Here is a 13,515-nt window from a genome sequence, read left to right on the forward strand (position 1 = left end):
TCAGCTCTTCAGCTCAAGGCAGCGCTCTACCACTTGAGCTACAACGCCACTTCCTGTTTTCTGGTGGTTTATTGGAGTAAGAGTCTCACAGACTTTCCTGCCTGGGCTGGCTTTCCACTGAGATCCTCAGATCTCAGCCTCCTGAGTAGCTAGGATTACAGGCATGAGTCATCGGCACCCCATCTCCTCTTCATAGGGAGCCAATGTATATATATGGTATTACCTATGAAGAGACCACCAGGACCCAAGTGACAGAACAACTTAAGAATCTAGGTGCAAAAATGAAAAGGAAGGCAAAACAGGGGGTTGCACTGGACTAACTGAAAACATCTTTTCAAAGGATAAGGCTGTAATAACTCTGTGTTGTAGTCCTAAGTTCTACAAGTAGTGGCCATGGCTGCCATGAGCAGGTACAGGCTGGAGAAGAGAAGCAGGGAATTCTGTCACAGGAATGTGACGGCATGTATGTGACAGAAACCAGGGGAGACCACAAGGGGTTGTAGGGGAATGAGGACTGCCACAAAACACTGTTGGCCTCCAAGCACTGCCCCTCTCACAAAAGACCTTCTGGAAAAGTCTTGCTTAATGGGGATGAAAAAGCATTAAAAGATAAACATATATAATAAATTTTATTTATGTACTTATAAAAATATTTACACCAATCAGGCCTTTAACATGTGAAAATTAAATCTCTATTTGCAAAGTTAAATATGAAAATACAAAGCAAACTGAAGTATCAAAAAAGAATCTTTTTATTTTTATCACTAAATACAATTCGTTTCCCTGATTACAACCCATAATCAGTGTCACTTAAAATTCAGGAAGGTCTTTACAGAGGTGAACACCCCAGGATCTCTCTGTATATTTCAGGACTGCTGGACTCAGAGTCAAGCTTGTTAAATTGTTGTGTTTTAGAAACTCTTACCATTTGAAGGAAATAAGAGGAAGATCTAGGTAGCAGAGCACTTGTATAATAACTTAAAAAAAAGTTAAAAGCTGTAGTGGTAAAATCATTTTGGACACCGTTCTCAGCAGTTTAGGCACCTGGCCTCTGTGCCAACCCCAGGTCCAGAAAAGACAACCACTCATTCAGTCTGGCTCAGTTCATCTGCCATATGGTTGGTCATGGTGCATTTCTGGTGTGTAAGTCAATAGGACAATCATGACCCAAAGGTGCAGCAAAGCCTAAAGAAAGGAAAGACAATTCATGGATTACCAGTAAATCTGTCTTTACCAAAAGCCCTGCTTGCAGTCTCAGAGGGTAGGAAACATGTCTTGTCTCAGATCTGAAATATAGGTGGGGCTCAGTCCATGTTTACTGGATGGTGAAGGGACAAATGAACAATGAAGTAAGCTCAGTGTAAGGAGTTGCTATAGCTCCAGAATGCTCAGTGTATGCTTTACAAATAATATGGTGCCTTGATTAGAATCCCTACAGACGGGAGTTGGCTGCAAGGCTTTGTGGTATTTGAGGGCATGTAGACAGGCTCTGGTGAAGAAGAGATGGAAAGTATTCTCAACAGGAGTGGGGTGTGGTATTGGTACCCCCCAGGGTGATGCTGCAACACTGAGAAGGCCCATCACCCAGACCTCCCCGGTCTGTACCTGTCACTGCCGACACCGGCCTAAGAACTCAGTCCCTGGTCTGAATTCTTTCTGACCCATTCTTTATTTTGTTCTCCCCATCCTCCAGTTATAGAAACTTTTTTAGTGGAGTAATTCTTCCCTCTAGTGGATCACAGAGAAATTTCAAGCAGGTTTCTGTTTCTCCTGAAGGAACAGCCCCACTAAATCCAACCCAACCACTCTGCAGACCCACACAGCACATGGTATATGCATGGGGGAGGGAGGGTGCTTTTTAGGCACAGGACACACAGAACAATGCCTAAACTTCTTCAACTGTTTTTGCTAAGGAACCTAGAAGAACACAAATCACAAAGCATCACTGAAATGCCTTAAGAAACTAAAGCAAAATATGAAAGTAACTAAAGCAACTGTATGTCAATATAGAGATTTGTTTAGTATTGTATTTTTATCATTGGAGGTAACAAACTGCACTAAGGCTAATTTTATTTGTAGGAAAAGCCTTAAAACAATTTATATTCCAGATGTAATGAACTTACAATCTATTTTAAGGAAATATGGTCAATTATGAATTTTACCCTCTTTAAAAAATTTTTTTTGGAGGGTTAGAACTGAAATCAGCATTTGTAATTAGTGGGAAAAAAATGAGAAGTGATAATTTAGGAAGGATGGTCAGACAAGACAGTTTCAGGGGGATTATTATTTACTTTGGCCTAGCTGTATTTGATCTAATATAGTTCACTGGTAAATAGCCTCTGCAGGAGACAAGAGGTCCTGGGTTTACTGTCAATGATTACAAATTTGTTATTTAGAGTCGTATTTGTAGAGGAGGTCATCTACAGTTGATAAGGAGATGAGAGAAGTCCAGTAGTGAAATCTATATGCCACAACATCATAAATCATGAGGAGGATCCAGGACAGGAACATGGAAAGAGGTTTCAAACATGGGAGAAAACCAGAATAATCTGGGTCATTAGCCATGGGAACCTTTTTTTTTTTGTCGGTTGTGGGGCTTGAACTCTGGGGGCCTGGGTACTGTCCCTGCACTCTTCAGCTCAAGGCAAGTGCTCCATCTCTTGAGCCACAGCGCCATTTCTGGGTTTCTAGTGGTTTTTATTGGAGATCAGAGTCTCATGGACTTTCCTATCCAAGCTGGCTTTGAACTAAAAGTAAAAAAAACTGAACAATCTTGAAAAATACATGTAATTTATTATGTTATAGTGTAATTGCATTTATAATTATTGTGTTATAAACTCAATAAGAGTCTTATCAGGCTTGGAGTATGGCTTAGTGATAGACTGCGTGAATAAAGCCCTGGGTTTGATTCCTCTACCACATAAACAGAAAAAGCCAGAAATGGTACTGTAGCTCAAGTGGTAGAGTGCTAGCCTTAAGCAAAAGAAGCTCAGGAGCAGTGCCCAGGCCCTCAGTTTAAGCCCCAGGACTGGCAAAAAATAAAAATAAAAAAGAAGAGCCATATCCTTACAGTTCAATACTCGTGATTTTCAAAAAAACCTTATGTCACAGTGGTAGGAAGAAACTTCTTTACCTTTACATGAACATTCTATCCTCTTTCAAATTTGACTGCTAAAAACAGTAAGAATAGCAGTCTTAAAGACTAGCTAAAGAGGCCAGGCACTGGTAGCTCACACCTAGCTACTCAAGAGGCTGAGATCTGAGGTTCGAGGTGCAAAGCCAGCCCGGGCAGGAAAGTCTATGAGACTCTTATCTCCAATTAACCACCAGAAAACCAGAAGTGGTGCTGTGGCTCAAGTGTAGAGTGCTTGTGTAGCTGAAGACCTCAGGGATAGCACCCATGCCCAGAGTTCAAGCAACAAAAAACAACAAAAAACTAGCTAAAGGGGCTGAGAATGTGGCTTAGTGGTAGAGTGCTTGCCTAGCATGCATGAAGTCCTGAGTTCGATTCCTCAGTACCACATAAATAGAAAAAGCTGAAAGTGGAACTGTGGCTCAAGTGGTGGAGTGTTAGCTGTGAGCAAAAGAAGCTCCGGGACAGCACCCAGGCCCTGAGTTCAAGCCCCAGGATTGGCACCAAAAAAAAGAAAGGGAGAGAGAGAGAGAGAGAGACAGAGACAGAGAGAGAAAGAGAGAAAAGCTAAAATCAGATGCAGCAGTATTTTGAACAAGTCTACTTACCATATATATAATTACAAACACTCGTGCTATGGGGTATCTTCGGAGAAAAATTCCCAGACGAATACTGGCAAATGGGTGGGGAAGAGAGAGGAATTACACTCAAAACAAATCTTCCCTTGTTACTATCTAGTGTTTTTAAAAATGTCACTCATTTAAACTATGTGGTTACCAAAGAGGAATGATTTTTTTTTATAGTAGACTGTAAATGATTACTTAAAATAACTATGCAGAAAGATCACAGTAAACAGTGTTATCATTATTTGGGCTGTTAAACTTTAAGCATAGGGCATTTCTCTCTCTCTCTTTTTTTTTGTCAGTCGTGGGGCTTGAACTCTGGGCCTGTGCACTGTCCCTCAGCTCTTCAGCTCAAGGCGAGCACTCTACCACTTAAGCCACAGCCACTTCTGGTTTTCTGAGTCGTTTATTCGAGATAAGAGTCTCATGGTCAGGGGCTGGGAAGGTGCCTCAGTGGTAGAGCACTTGCCTTGCATGCATGAGGCCCTGGGTTCAATTCCTCAGCACCACATAAGCAAAAAGAAAAAAAAAGCTGGAAGTGGTACTGTGGCTCAAGTGGTAGAGTGCTAGCCTTGAGCTGAAGAGCTGAGGGACAGCACCCAGGCCCAGAGTTCAGGCCCCATGACTGGACCCAAAAAAAAAAAAAAAAATGGACTTTCCTGCCCGGGCTGGGTTTGAACTGTGATCCTCAGTTCTCAGCCTCCTGAGTAGGTAGGATTACAGGTGTGAGCTACCAGCACTTGGCAAGGCATTTCTCTTAATTCTGTGGTCACAATTATAGGAGATAAACCCGGACCCTGTCTAAATAAATTTTGTTTTAACAATTAAAGAAGTTACAGAAAAGATGAAACCTAAGAATGAAAAAACAGTGTGGTTGGCATTAACTTGTAAAGTCAATGTGGATGCTTTTGTGTGAATACTTGCTTCCAAGAGGACACAGCTACCCAAGCAAATACTTGTGCAGACAAATACAAAAGCAGTGTGACACCCAGAGCTATGATCTCGAAACATGCTCCCTACTCATGCACTGCTCTGCTTACTGCCATCAGCACAATGTACTACACAAGACGCTATACACACGATGCAAATGATTTGTAGCTGAGATTCATGAGCTTCATTTGGAAGCATCCTAGTCCTGTGGCTTCATGAATCTTAGTGCTATTCCAGCACAGAAGGGTAGGAAAACATTACTGTATTATGTAAAATTCATTAAAACTGTTTTAATTATAAACACTAAGAGAAAAATGGTATATAGTATGTTATTTACACATGAAATTTATCAAAGCAATATGTTTCTGGCAATGGTAGCACATGCTTGTAATTCCAGCTATGCAGGAGGCACAGGTAGGAGGATCGTCGTGTAAGGTTTGCCTGAGGAAACAATGTGAGACTCTATATGAAAAAAAACAAAAGCATACAAGGCCCTTAGTTCAAACCTCCCATGACTACCATGACTACCTGCGGCCCCCCCAATAAGACTAGAAAGTTAATAGTATAAATTCTATATATTATACATTAAAATGAGTGCTGTTCAGTTATATATAGCAGCATCTTTTCTTCTAATCACATGATAAGCTACTGGGATAAGACTTTCAATGAACACATCTATATGAGATAGAGAATTTCTCAATGAAAAAAATTTTTTTAAATTATGGAATCTTGCCGGACCTGGTGGCTCATGTCTGTATGCCTGTAATCCTAGCTACTCAGAAGGCTGAGATCTGAAGATCATGGTTTGAAGCCATCCCAGGCAGGAAAGTCCATGAGATTCTCATCTCCAATTAACCCCCAGAAAACCAAGTGGTATTATGGCTCAAAGTGGTAGAGCACTAGCCTTGAGCAAAAAGAGTTCAGGGACAGTGCTTAGGTCCTGTGTTCAAGCCTCAAGACTAACATTTTTTTTTTTTTTAATAATTATGGTATCTTGCGGTTTCTCAGGCTGATCTTGAGCTCCTAAGCTCAACTGATCCTCCCGCCTCAGCTACCCAAGTGCTGGGACTGCAGTCTCAACGAGATTCAGTGAGGATTTTGTTTTTTGTTTTAATTGTAGGAAGAAGAGAAGTAGTTAGCATCCATTATCTTTGATAAAGCATAAGCACTGGTAGACCTCTTGAAGCGATTTCATGGCAGTGAAAATCACAAATGAAGTGAGTTGTATGTCCTTGCAAACATCAGCTCTGCCAATGGGAAGCGGTTATAAAAATAGTTACGGCTCATCACTCACTCTGACCAGCACTGCTTACCTAAATTGGTCAATGGAACTAGCAGCTTTGCGAACTTTTCCATACATTCCTGCCAGATTAGTTTCCGTGTCATTAAAAAGAACAGGAACATTTCGCAGCCGTGTCCCTATTAAATAAGAAAAAGATCAATGTACTGACAACTAAATCAACTTTCTAAGAAAGTTAGAACTGAGGGGGGCAGGAGGAGTTGGGGAGGTAGGGAGGGAATTGATGGTAGGGGGAAAATAAAAGAGGAGGTAACAATGCTAGCTATGAAATGTACTCATTACCCTACTCATGTAACTGTAACCCCTCTGTACAACATTTTTACAATAAAAAAAATTTAAAAAGGAAGTTAGAACTGAAAATATATTATTACATGTGGAAGGAATTATCAAGGCCAACTTTGTAAGCATTATACCAAAGGACATGAAACCATAAAGCTAATTTAATTTGATTACTGAGGTATTTATATATTTCCATTTTCACAAAAAGTAAAAGATCAGCCAGGCACCAGCGGCTCACACCTGTAATCCTAGCTACTCAGGAGGCTGACATCTAAGGATCACGGCTCAAAGCCAGCCTGGGAAAACCAGAAATAGTGCTGTGGATCAAGTAGTAGGGCACTAGCCTTGAGCTGAAGAGTTGAGCGACAGCACCCAGGCCCAGAGTTCAAGACCCATGACTGACAAAAAAATAATCAGCTGGGTGCTGGTGGCTCATGCCTGCAATCCTAGATTCTCAGGAGGCTGAGAGCTGAGGATCACAGTTCAAAGACAGCCTGGGCAGAATGATTCTTCTCTCAAATTAACCACTCAAAAACTGGAAGTGGAGCTGTAGCTCAAAATGGTATGGTGCTAGCCTTGAGCAAAGAGCTCAGGGACAATGGCCAGGCTCTGAGTTCAAGCCCCACAACCAGAAAAAAAAAATCATAAAATGAAAACTATTTCTAGTGTAGAAAAATGTACTACAATTGCAAATACCTAGTGTTGGTGGAAGTTGACACTAACAACCTTTGTTACCGTGCCAACAGGATTGAGGCTCAGCTCCCACAATGAATACATACTTCATTCTCCTGCACAATGGACAACTCACACTTAGATTACGGCTCATCTAGTATTATGATTCTGGGTTTTCACTCACTGGCAGCCTTCCTGTCCTTGTACTTCCTTGTCCTATTCTGTGACAACATTGTCTAAATCCCCTTTTTTTTTGGTCAGTCATGGGACTTGAACTTGGAACCTGGGTGCTGTTCCTGAGTTCTTTTGCTCAAGGCTAGCACTCCACCACTTTGAGCCACAGCGTCACTTCCAGTTTTCTCTTAATTAATTGGAGCTAAGAGTCTCACAAACTTTCCTGCCTGGGATGGCTTTGAACTGCAATCCTCAGATCTCAGCCTCCAGAGTAGCTAGGATTACAGGCATGAGTTACCAGCACTTGGCTTCCAAATCCTTCTTTATGCTTTCAAACTTCACATCCAATCTGCTAGTAAATTCTATCATCTGACCTTTAAAATCAATCCTTCCTTCAACCCCCAATTCCCACTATGAGTTAATGCAATGGCGGCCTCCCCATCTCCTTGTCTCTGCTCCTAGTCCTCTGAAGTCTATTATTGTTATTACAGTAATGCAGGGATTTAACCCAAGCCTCTTGCATGCTAGGCAAGCACTCTACCACTGAACCACATCACCACACCAAATCTATTGTTGACATAGCGGCAGTGGCATCCTGAAAAATAGCAAGTCAGATCAGTTTCCCTTCTCATGACCTTCAGTGGCTTCCGACCTCATTCAGAGTACAGTCCTTACAAAGGTCTGCACAAACACCTCAAGATCTCTGAATTCACCTTCCACTACTCTTGCCTCCCCAGACCCATCCAGCTGAACTAGCCTCCTTGATATTCCTGAATCATCCTAGAACACATTTGTCTTGGGGCTTTGCACCTGCTCTTTTGCAGCCTAGAAGGTTTTTCCTATATTCCTGTAGGCCTTTTTTTTTTTTTTTTACTTTCCTTGGAACTTTAGTAAGGTTCCATTTTCCTTGACTATATTGCTTACAGTTTCATCTCCATACCTGACATCTTCTAGCTTTTTTTTTTTTTTTGGGGGGGGGTGGTCCTGGGGCTTGAACCGTGGCCAAGATGCTGTCCCTGAGCTCTTTGCTCAAAGCTAGCACTCTACCACTTTGAGTCACAGTGCCACTTTCAGTTTTTTGTGCCAGTCCTGGGGCTTGAACTCTGGGTCTGGGTGCTGTCATTGAGGTCCTTTTGCTCAAGGCTAATATTCTTCTACTTGAGCCACACTGCCATGTCTGGCTTTTTATGTGATTAATTGGAGGTAAGAGTCTGACAGACTTTCCTGCCCAGACTGGCTTCAAACCACGATCCTCAGGTCTCAGCCTCCTGTGTAGCTAGGATTATAGGTGCGAGCCACCAGCGCCCAGCTAATTTTTTAATTTTAAAGAAATCTTCAGAGTACTGAGAGATTTGATAAGGACTTTCTGAAGCTCTAAGACAAAAAAAAAATTGGATCTGTTGATGTTTATAATAAAACACTTTTTGAATATGCATTTTGGGATTCTACAGATTTCTCTATCAAAGTTATAGAGCATGGATAAGTCTGTAAATTATGCATTAGCTTCAGTACTCATAATTATTCATAGGAGGTCATTAAAGGAAATTCTGCTCCACACTCAGGTCCAACACCTGTGAGGTCTGAATCGGTCATGTACTAACTATCCATGGCCCGGGTCTCACATCTTTACCAGATGAAGTTTCAGCAATATGTCAAAAGCCTGCTTCATTGCTGTGTCCCTCTTTGGTTACCTTCCCCATTGTCAATTGCAGACATGTTGATGGAGGAGCCGTTGCTAGTGCTTGCGGAGGCAGAGTGCATCTGCTGTTCAAGGCGCTCCAGTTGAAAGACCAGGGAGTTCTTTTCTGTGCTCAGACTCTCAAGCATGGTCTGCTTCTGAATGAGGGTCTCTGTTAGCTGATGGAGTCGACTTTCTAGCTCAGATTGACTGCTGTTGCTTAAAGTTTTATTGGTAAGCTGAAGGACAAAATGTTCACAAAACAATTACATAAAATGAAAGCTATCTTGTACTCACATTATATATTTTCCTCAGCAAATTGTGATATTAGCAAATTTTTACAAAACTCTTACTAATGATTCTTTCAGAATCATTTCTACAAAGAGATTTTCAAATTGTTAACAGTGGACCACAAATCACTTAAAAAATGTAATAGAGCCGGGTGCCAGTGGCTCACGCCTGTAATCCTAGCTACTCAAGAGGCTGAGATTTGAGGATCACAGTTCAAAGCCAGCCCAGGCAGGAGACTCTTATCTCCAATTAACTACTAGAAAACTGGAAGTGGTGCTGTGGCTCAAGTGGTAGAGCACAACCCTTGAGCTGAAGAGCTGAGAGCCAGTGCCCAGATCCAGAGTTCAAGACCCATGACCAACAACAACAACAAAAAAGGTTGTGTATCCTTTTATTATTAATAGTAATTCTTATTATGGTTACAAATCTATATATTATATTTCTATATATTATATATATTATACATATTATATGGTTACAAAAAATATATAGTAGAGGACTGGGCATTGTGGGTCATATTTATGAGTCCAACTGAGGCAGGATTTTGAGTTCAAAATACAATGTGACATAGGAGATAATACATTTTCTTTCCCAGTCTGAGACTTTTCATTTTTTCCACTGATGTGTGTGTGTGCATGTGTGTTTGTATAGTACTGGAGACTGAACCCTAGAGGTCTTGCACAAGCTAGGTAAGCATTCTACCACACAAGCCCATATGTGATGTATTTTTTTTTTGGTTGGTTGTGGGGCTTGAACTCAGGGCCTGGGCGATGTCCCTGGGCTTCTTTTGCTCAAGACTAGTGTTCTACCTACCACTTGAGCCACTTACACCTTTTCCTGTGTATGTGGTACTCAGGAATCAAACCCAGGGCTTCATACATGCTAGGCAAGCAGTCTACCACTAAGCCACTAAGACTTGATGTCTTTTGATTGCAGAAAACCTTAGTTTTGATGAATCTCAATGTATCATTTTTTCTATGGTTTTATATATCCTATATTACAAAAGGGGTAATTAACCTCCTAGGTATTATCACAAATTAGCTTTTCTTAATTTTATAACTCTTAACTAGGGATAATTAAGGTGCATGTTTCCTCATGTTTATTTATTCTCATAAAATAAGTTTGTTTGTTTTTTTTGGTTGGTCGTGGGGCTTGAACTCTGGCCCTGGATGCTATCCCCTGAGCTCTTCTGCTCAGAGCTAACACTCTACCACTTGAACTACAGTGTCACTTCCAATTTTCTAGTGGTTAATTGAAGATAAGGAATCTCATAAACTTTCCTGCAGGGGCTGGCTTCAAACTGTGATCCTCAGATCTCAGCCTCCTGAGTAGCTAGAATTCTAGGTGTGAGCCACCAGCACCCATAAAATAAGTTTTAAAAGATATTCAAAACTGGCAACTTATTTTTTTTAACAAAATAACTGTCCTCCCAGGTGGCCTAAAAATAACATGATAAGTACAAATTTTTCTTTATTCACTCAGGAGAACTCTTAGCTTCTTTGTGAGGTTTTCCCTACGATGTGAATTTCCTTTAATAAAACAAAGGGTTATTCTCAGTTCTAATTAGATGAAAAATCTTTAATACAAATCCTTTACTGGTTAATCCACACTTTTATGGCTAGTCCTTGATTAACTAAAACAACACAAGGCTTGGTTATGGGTCAGAGGCAGAGCATATACACCTGGATTCAACCCAGCACCAAAACTAAAACTAAACAAAAAAAAAAAACCCGTATTATTTTAGATATCATAGCTACTCAATAAGTATTAATGTTACCTATGGATTAAAGTAGCAGTGGTTTTTCTTTTTTTCCTTTTTGTTTTCATTTCTTTGACCTGCTGGCAAGTCACATACCATTTTTTAAGCACTTTGCAAAATGAAGACAGGTGGGAAAGATGAACATTTAAGTGAACATATCCCAAATATTAATTTTTTTTACATAATGGACAACTAGTCAAAAGTTTGAGAACATTAAAACCTTAAGTGCATCAGCTTTTATGGTTCAAATTAAAAATTAGCTAACTAAACAATGAATAATAATAATCTTTTATGTAAATTATTTAAATGATTAATGAATTCTATATATTAAATCAATTCATCAAGAAAGAGAGTAGACAGGGGCTGGGAAGGTGGCTCAGTGGCAGAGCACTTGCCTTGCATGCCTGAGGCCCTGGGTTCGATTCCTCAGCACCACATAAGCAAAAAGAAAAAAGCCAGAAGTGGCGCTGTGGCTCAAGTGGTAAGAACGCTAGCCTTGAGCTGAAGAGCTGAGGGACAGTGCCCAAGCCCAGAGTTCAGGCCCCACTACCAGACCCAAAAAAAAAAAGAGAGAAGACAATGAATGATCATAGGTAGGTGAAAGCAAGAATTCATTAGTTAATGATAATGGCGGTGATAAACCTGGGTCCAAAGTACAGGGGCATTATTATTTTTCTGTAAGATTTACAATTTCAGAGTTAGAAAAAGAACTTGTGACTTACTGGCATCCTGTAAGCCATTAATAGACTTTACCAATCATTAGACTGTTCTTGGGGAAAAGAGTACTGTTGGATACTGGTACAATCACATGAAGTCAGAAGCTATGACACTCTGGGTGACTGGCAATAGGTAAATCACTTATATGCAGAGGCAAGCCATAGCACAGAGCAAATGTATGTTCACATGGCAGTAGATTAAAATTCTGTACCAGGGCTGGGGGTGGCTCAGTGGTAGAGTGCTTTCCTTGAGCTGAAGAGCTGAGGGACAGCACCCAGGCCCAATGTTCAGATCTCATGAACGACCCCCCCGCCCCCCCAAAAAAAGGAAAAAAAAAGGAAAAAAATTCTATGCCAGACTGAAAATAACTGGAACTCATAAAAATATAACGTCTTGGGGCTGGGAATGTAGCTTAGTGGTAGAATACTTGCCTAGCATGCATGAAGCCCTGGGTTTGATTCCTCAGTACCACATTAAAAGAAAAAAGCTGGAAGTGGTACTATGGCTCAAGTAGTAAAGCACTAGCCTTGAGCACAGAGAGGCTCAGGGACAGAGCCCAGGCCCTGAGCTCAAGCCCCAGGACTGGGGACAGACAGACGGACACACACACACACACACACACACACACACACACACACACACACACACACACACACACACCTTATTGTAGCTTTAAAAAATGAATGATGCTTAAGTCAGGTACTGATGGTTCATGCCTATAATCCTAGCTATTTGAGGAGACTGAGATCCAGAGGACTGTGGTTCAAAATCAGCCTATACAGAAAAGTCTGCTAGAAAACATCTCTAAAATAGCCAGCAAAAAGCTGGGTTGGAGGTATGGCTCCGGCAGTACAGTGTCAGACCAGCAAGCACAAGGCCCTAAGTTCAAGCCTTGGTATTGGGGGAGGAAAAGTGTGCACAAGAAGCCCTGGGCTCAATCCCCAGTACCAGGTGGAGGAAAGTGAAAGGAGTTATAAGAGCAAGAAAAGGAGAATATACATGCTAAAAAAAATGTTTTACTACAATATATTCTTCCAAATTGTACATCTTGATTCCTACCTGGTTCCTAAGTTTTTGAATTTCTTCTTCTCGATCTTTGATTCTGCTTTGCAATGTGTTCTTGGTTCGATACAGATCATCTTCCATATAGTGGAATTCCTACAAAATGAGGCATGAATAAAGAATGCTAAATCAAGTGTATTCTCCCTGAACCATGTCTAGTACCTTGAATAGTACTCGCCAGTACTTGTCACTCAGCCAGTATGCTGTTCTCTGAATGAATAAATGAGGAGATCTGAGGAAAAGGTAAAACTTTAGCATGGTGTGGTGACACAGGCCTAGAGATATTTGTGAACAGGATAAATCAACACAAGGTATTTTTAGCTTGCAGCAGTGAGAAGAAATTCTCGGGTATATATTAAGATTATTAATAATAATGATAAATTGGGAAAATAGGGGCTCAAGGTGGCTCAGTGGTAGAGTGCTTGCCTTGCATGCCTGAGGCCCTGGGTTTGATTCCTCAGCACCACATAAGCACAAAGAAAAAGCCGGAAGTGGCACTGTGGCTCAAGTGGTAGAGCACTAGCCTTGAACTGAAGAGCTGAGGGACAGTGCCCAGGCCCAGAGTTCAGGCCCCATGACCAGACCCCCCCCCCAAAAAAAAATTGGGAAAATACTCGCTACATATGAAGACTGGTATTCTTAGCAATATGCTGTTTATAAAAATAAAATTTAAAAATGACTATGGTTTTAATTGGTTAAGAGCAAATTTAAAGCTAGGTGCATGTAGATCACATCTGTAATCCTACCTACTCAAGAGGCTAAGATCTGAGGACTGAAGTTCAAAGCCAGTGTGGGCAGGAGTCTCATGGACTTTCCTGCCCGGGCTGGCTTTGACCTGCGATCTTCAGATCTCAGCCTTTTGAGCAGTTAGGATTTAGGCGTGAGCCACCAGTGCCC

General features: G+C 41.1%; 1 protein-coding gene across 1 annotated transcript in view; it reads right to left on the reverse strand.

Moving 5' to 3' along the window:
* Nucleotides 1–734: 734 nt before the first annotated feature.
* Nucleotides 735–13,515, reverse strand: part of LOC138810500 (golgin subfamily A member 5) — a 35,163-nt gene continuing 22,382 nt past the window's right edge. The window contains exons 9-13 of the mRNA XM_069997695.1: nt 12,616–12,714; nt 8,803–9,028; nt 6,000–6,105; nt 3,742–3,805; nt 735–1,185 (exon numbers count right to left, since the gene is read on the reverse strand). Coding sequence (XP_069853796.1) covers nt 1,105–1,185; nt 3,742–3,805; nt 6,000–6,105; nt 8,803–9,028; nt 12,616–12,714 — 576 coding nt within the window. The 3' untranslated portion in view covers nt 735–1,104. The remainder of the gene's footprint in view (nt 1,186–3,741; nt 3,806–5,999; nt 6,106–8,802; nt 9,029–12,615; nt 12,715–13,515) is intronic.

Source organism: Dipodomys merriami, unplaced genomic scaffold (genome assembly GCF_024711535.1).
Source record: "Dipodomys merriami isolate MVZ:Mamm:240054 unplaced genomic scaffold, mDipMer1.0.p SCAF_50, whole genome shotgun sequence".
Lineage (NCBI taxonomy): Eukaryota > Metazoa > Chordata > Mammalia > Rodentia > Heteromyidae > Dipodomys > Dipodomys merriami.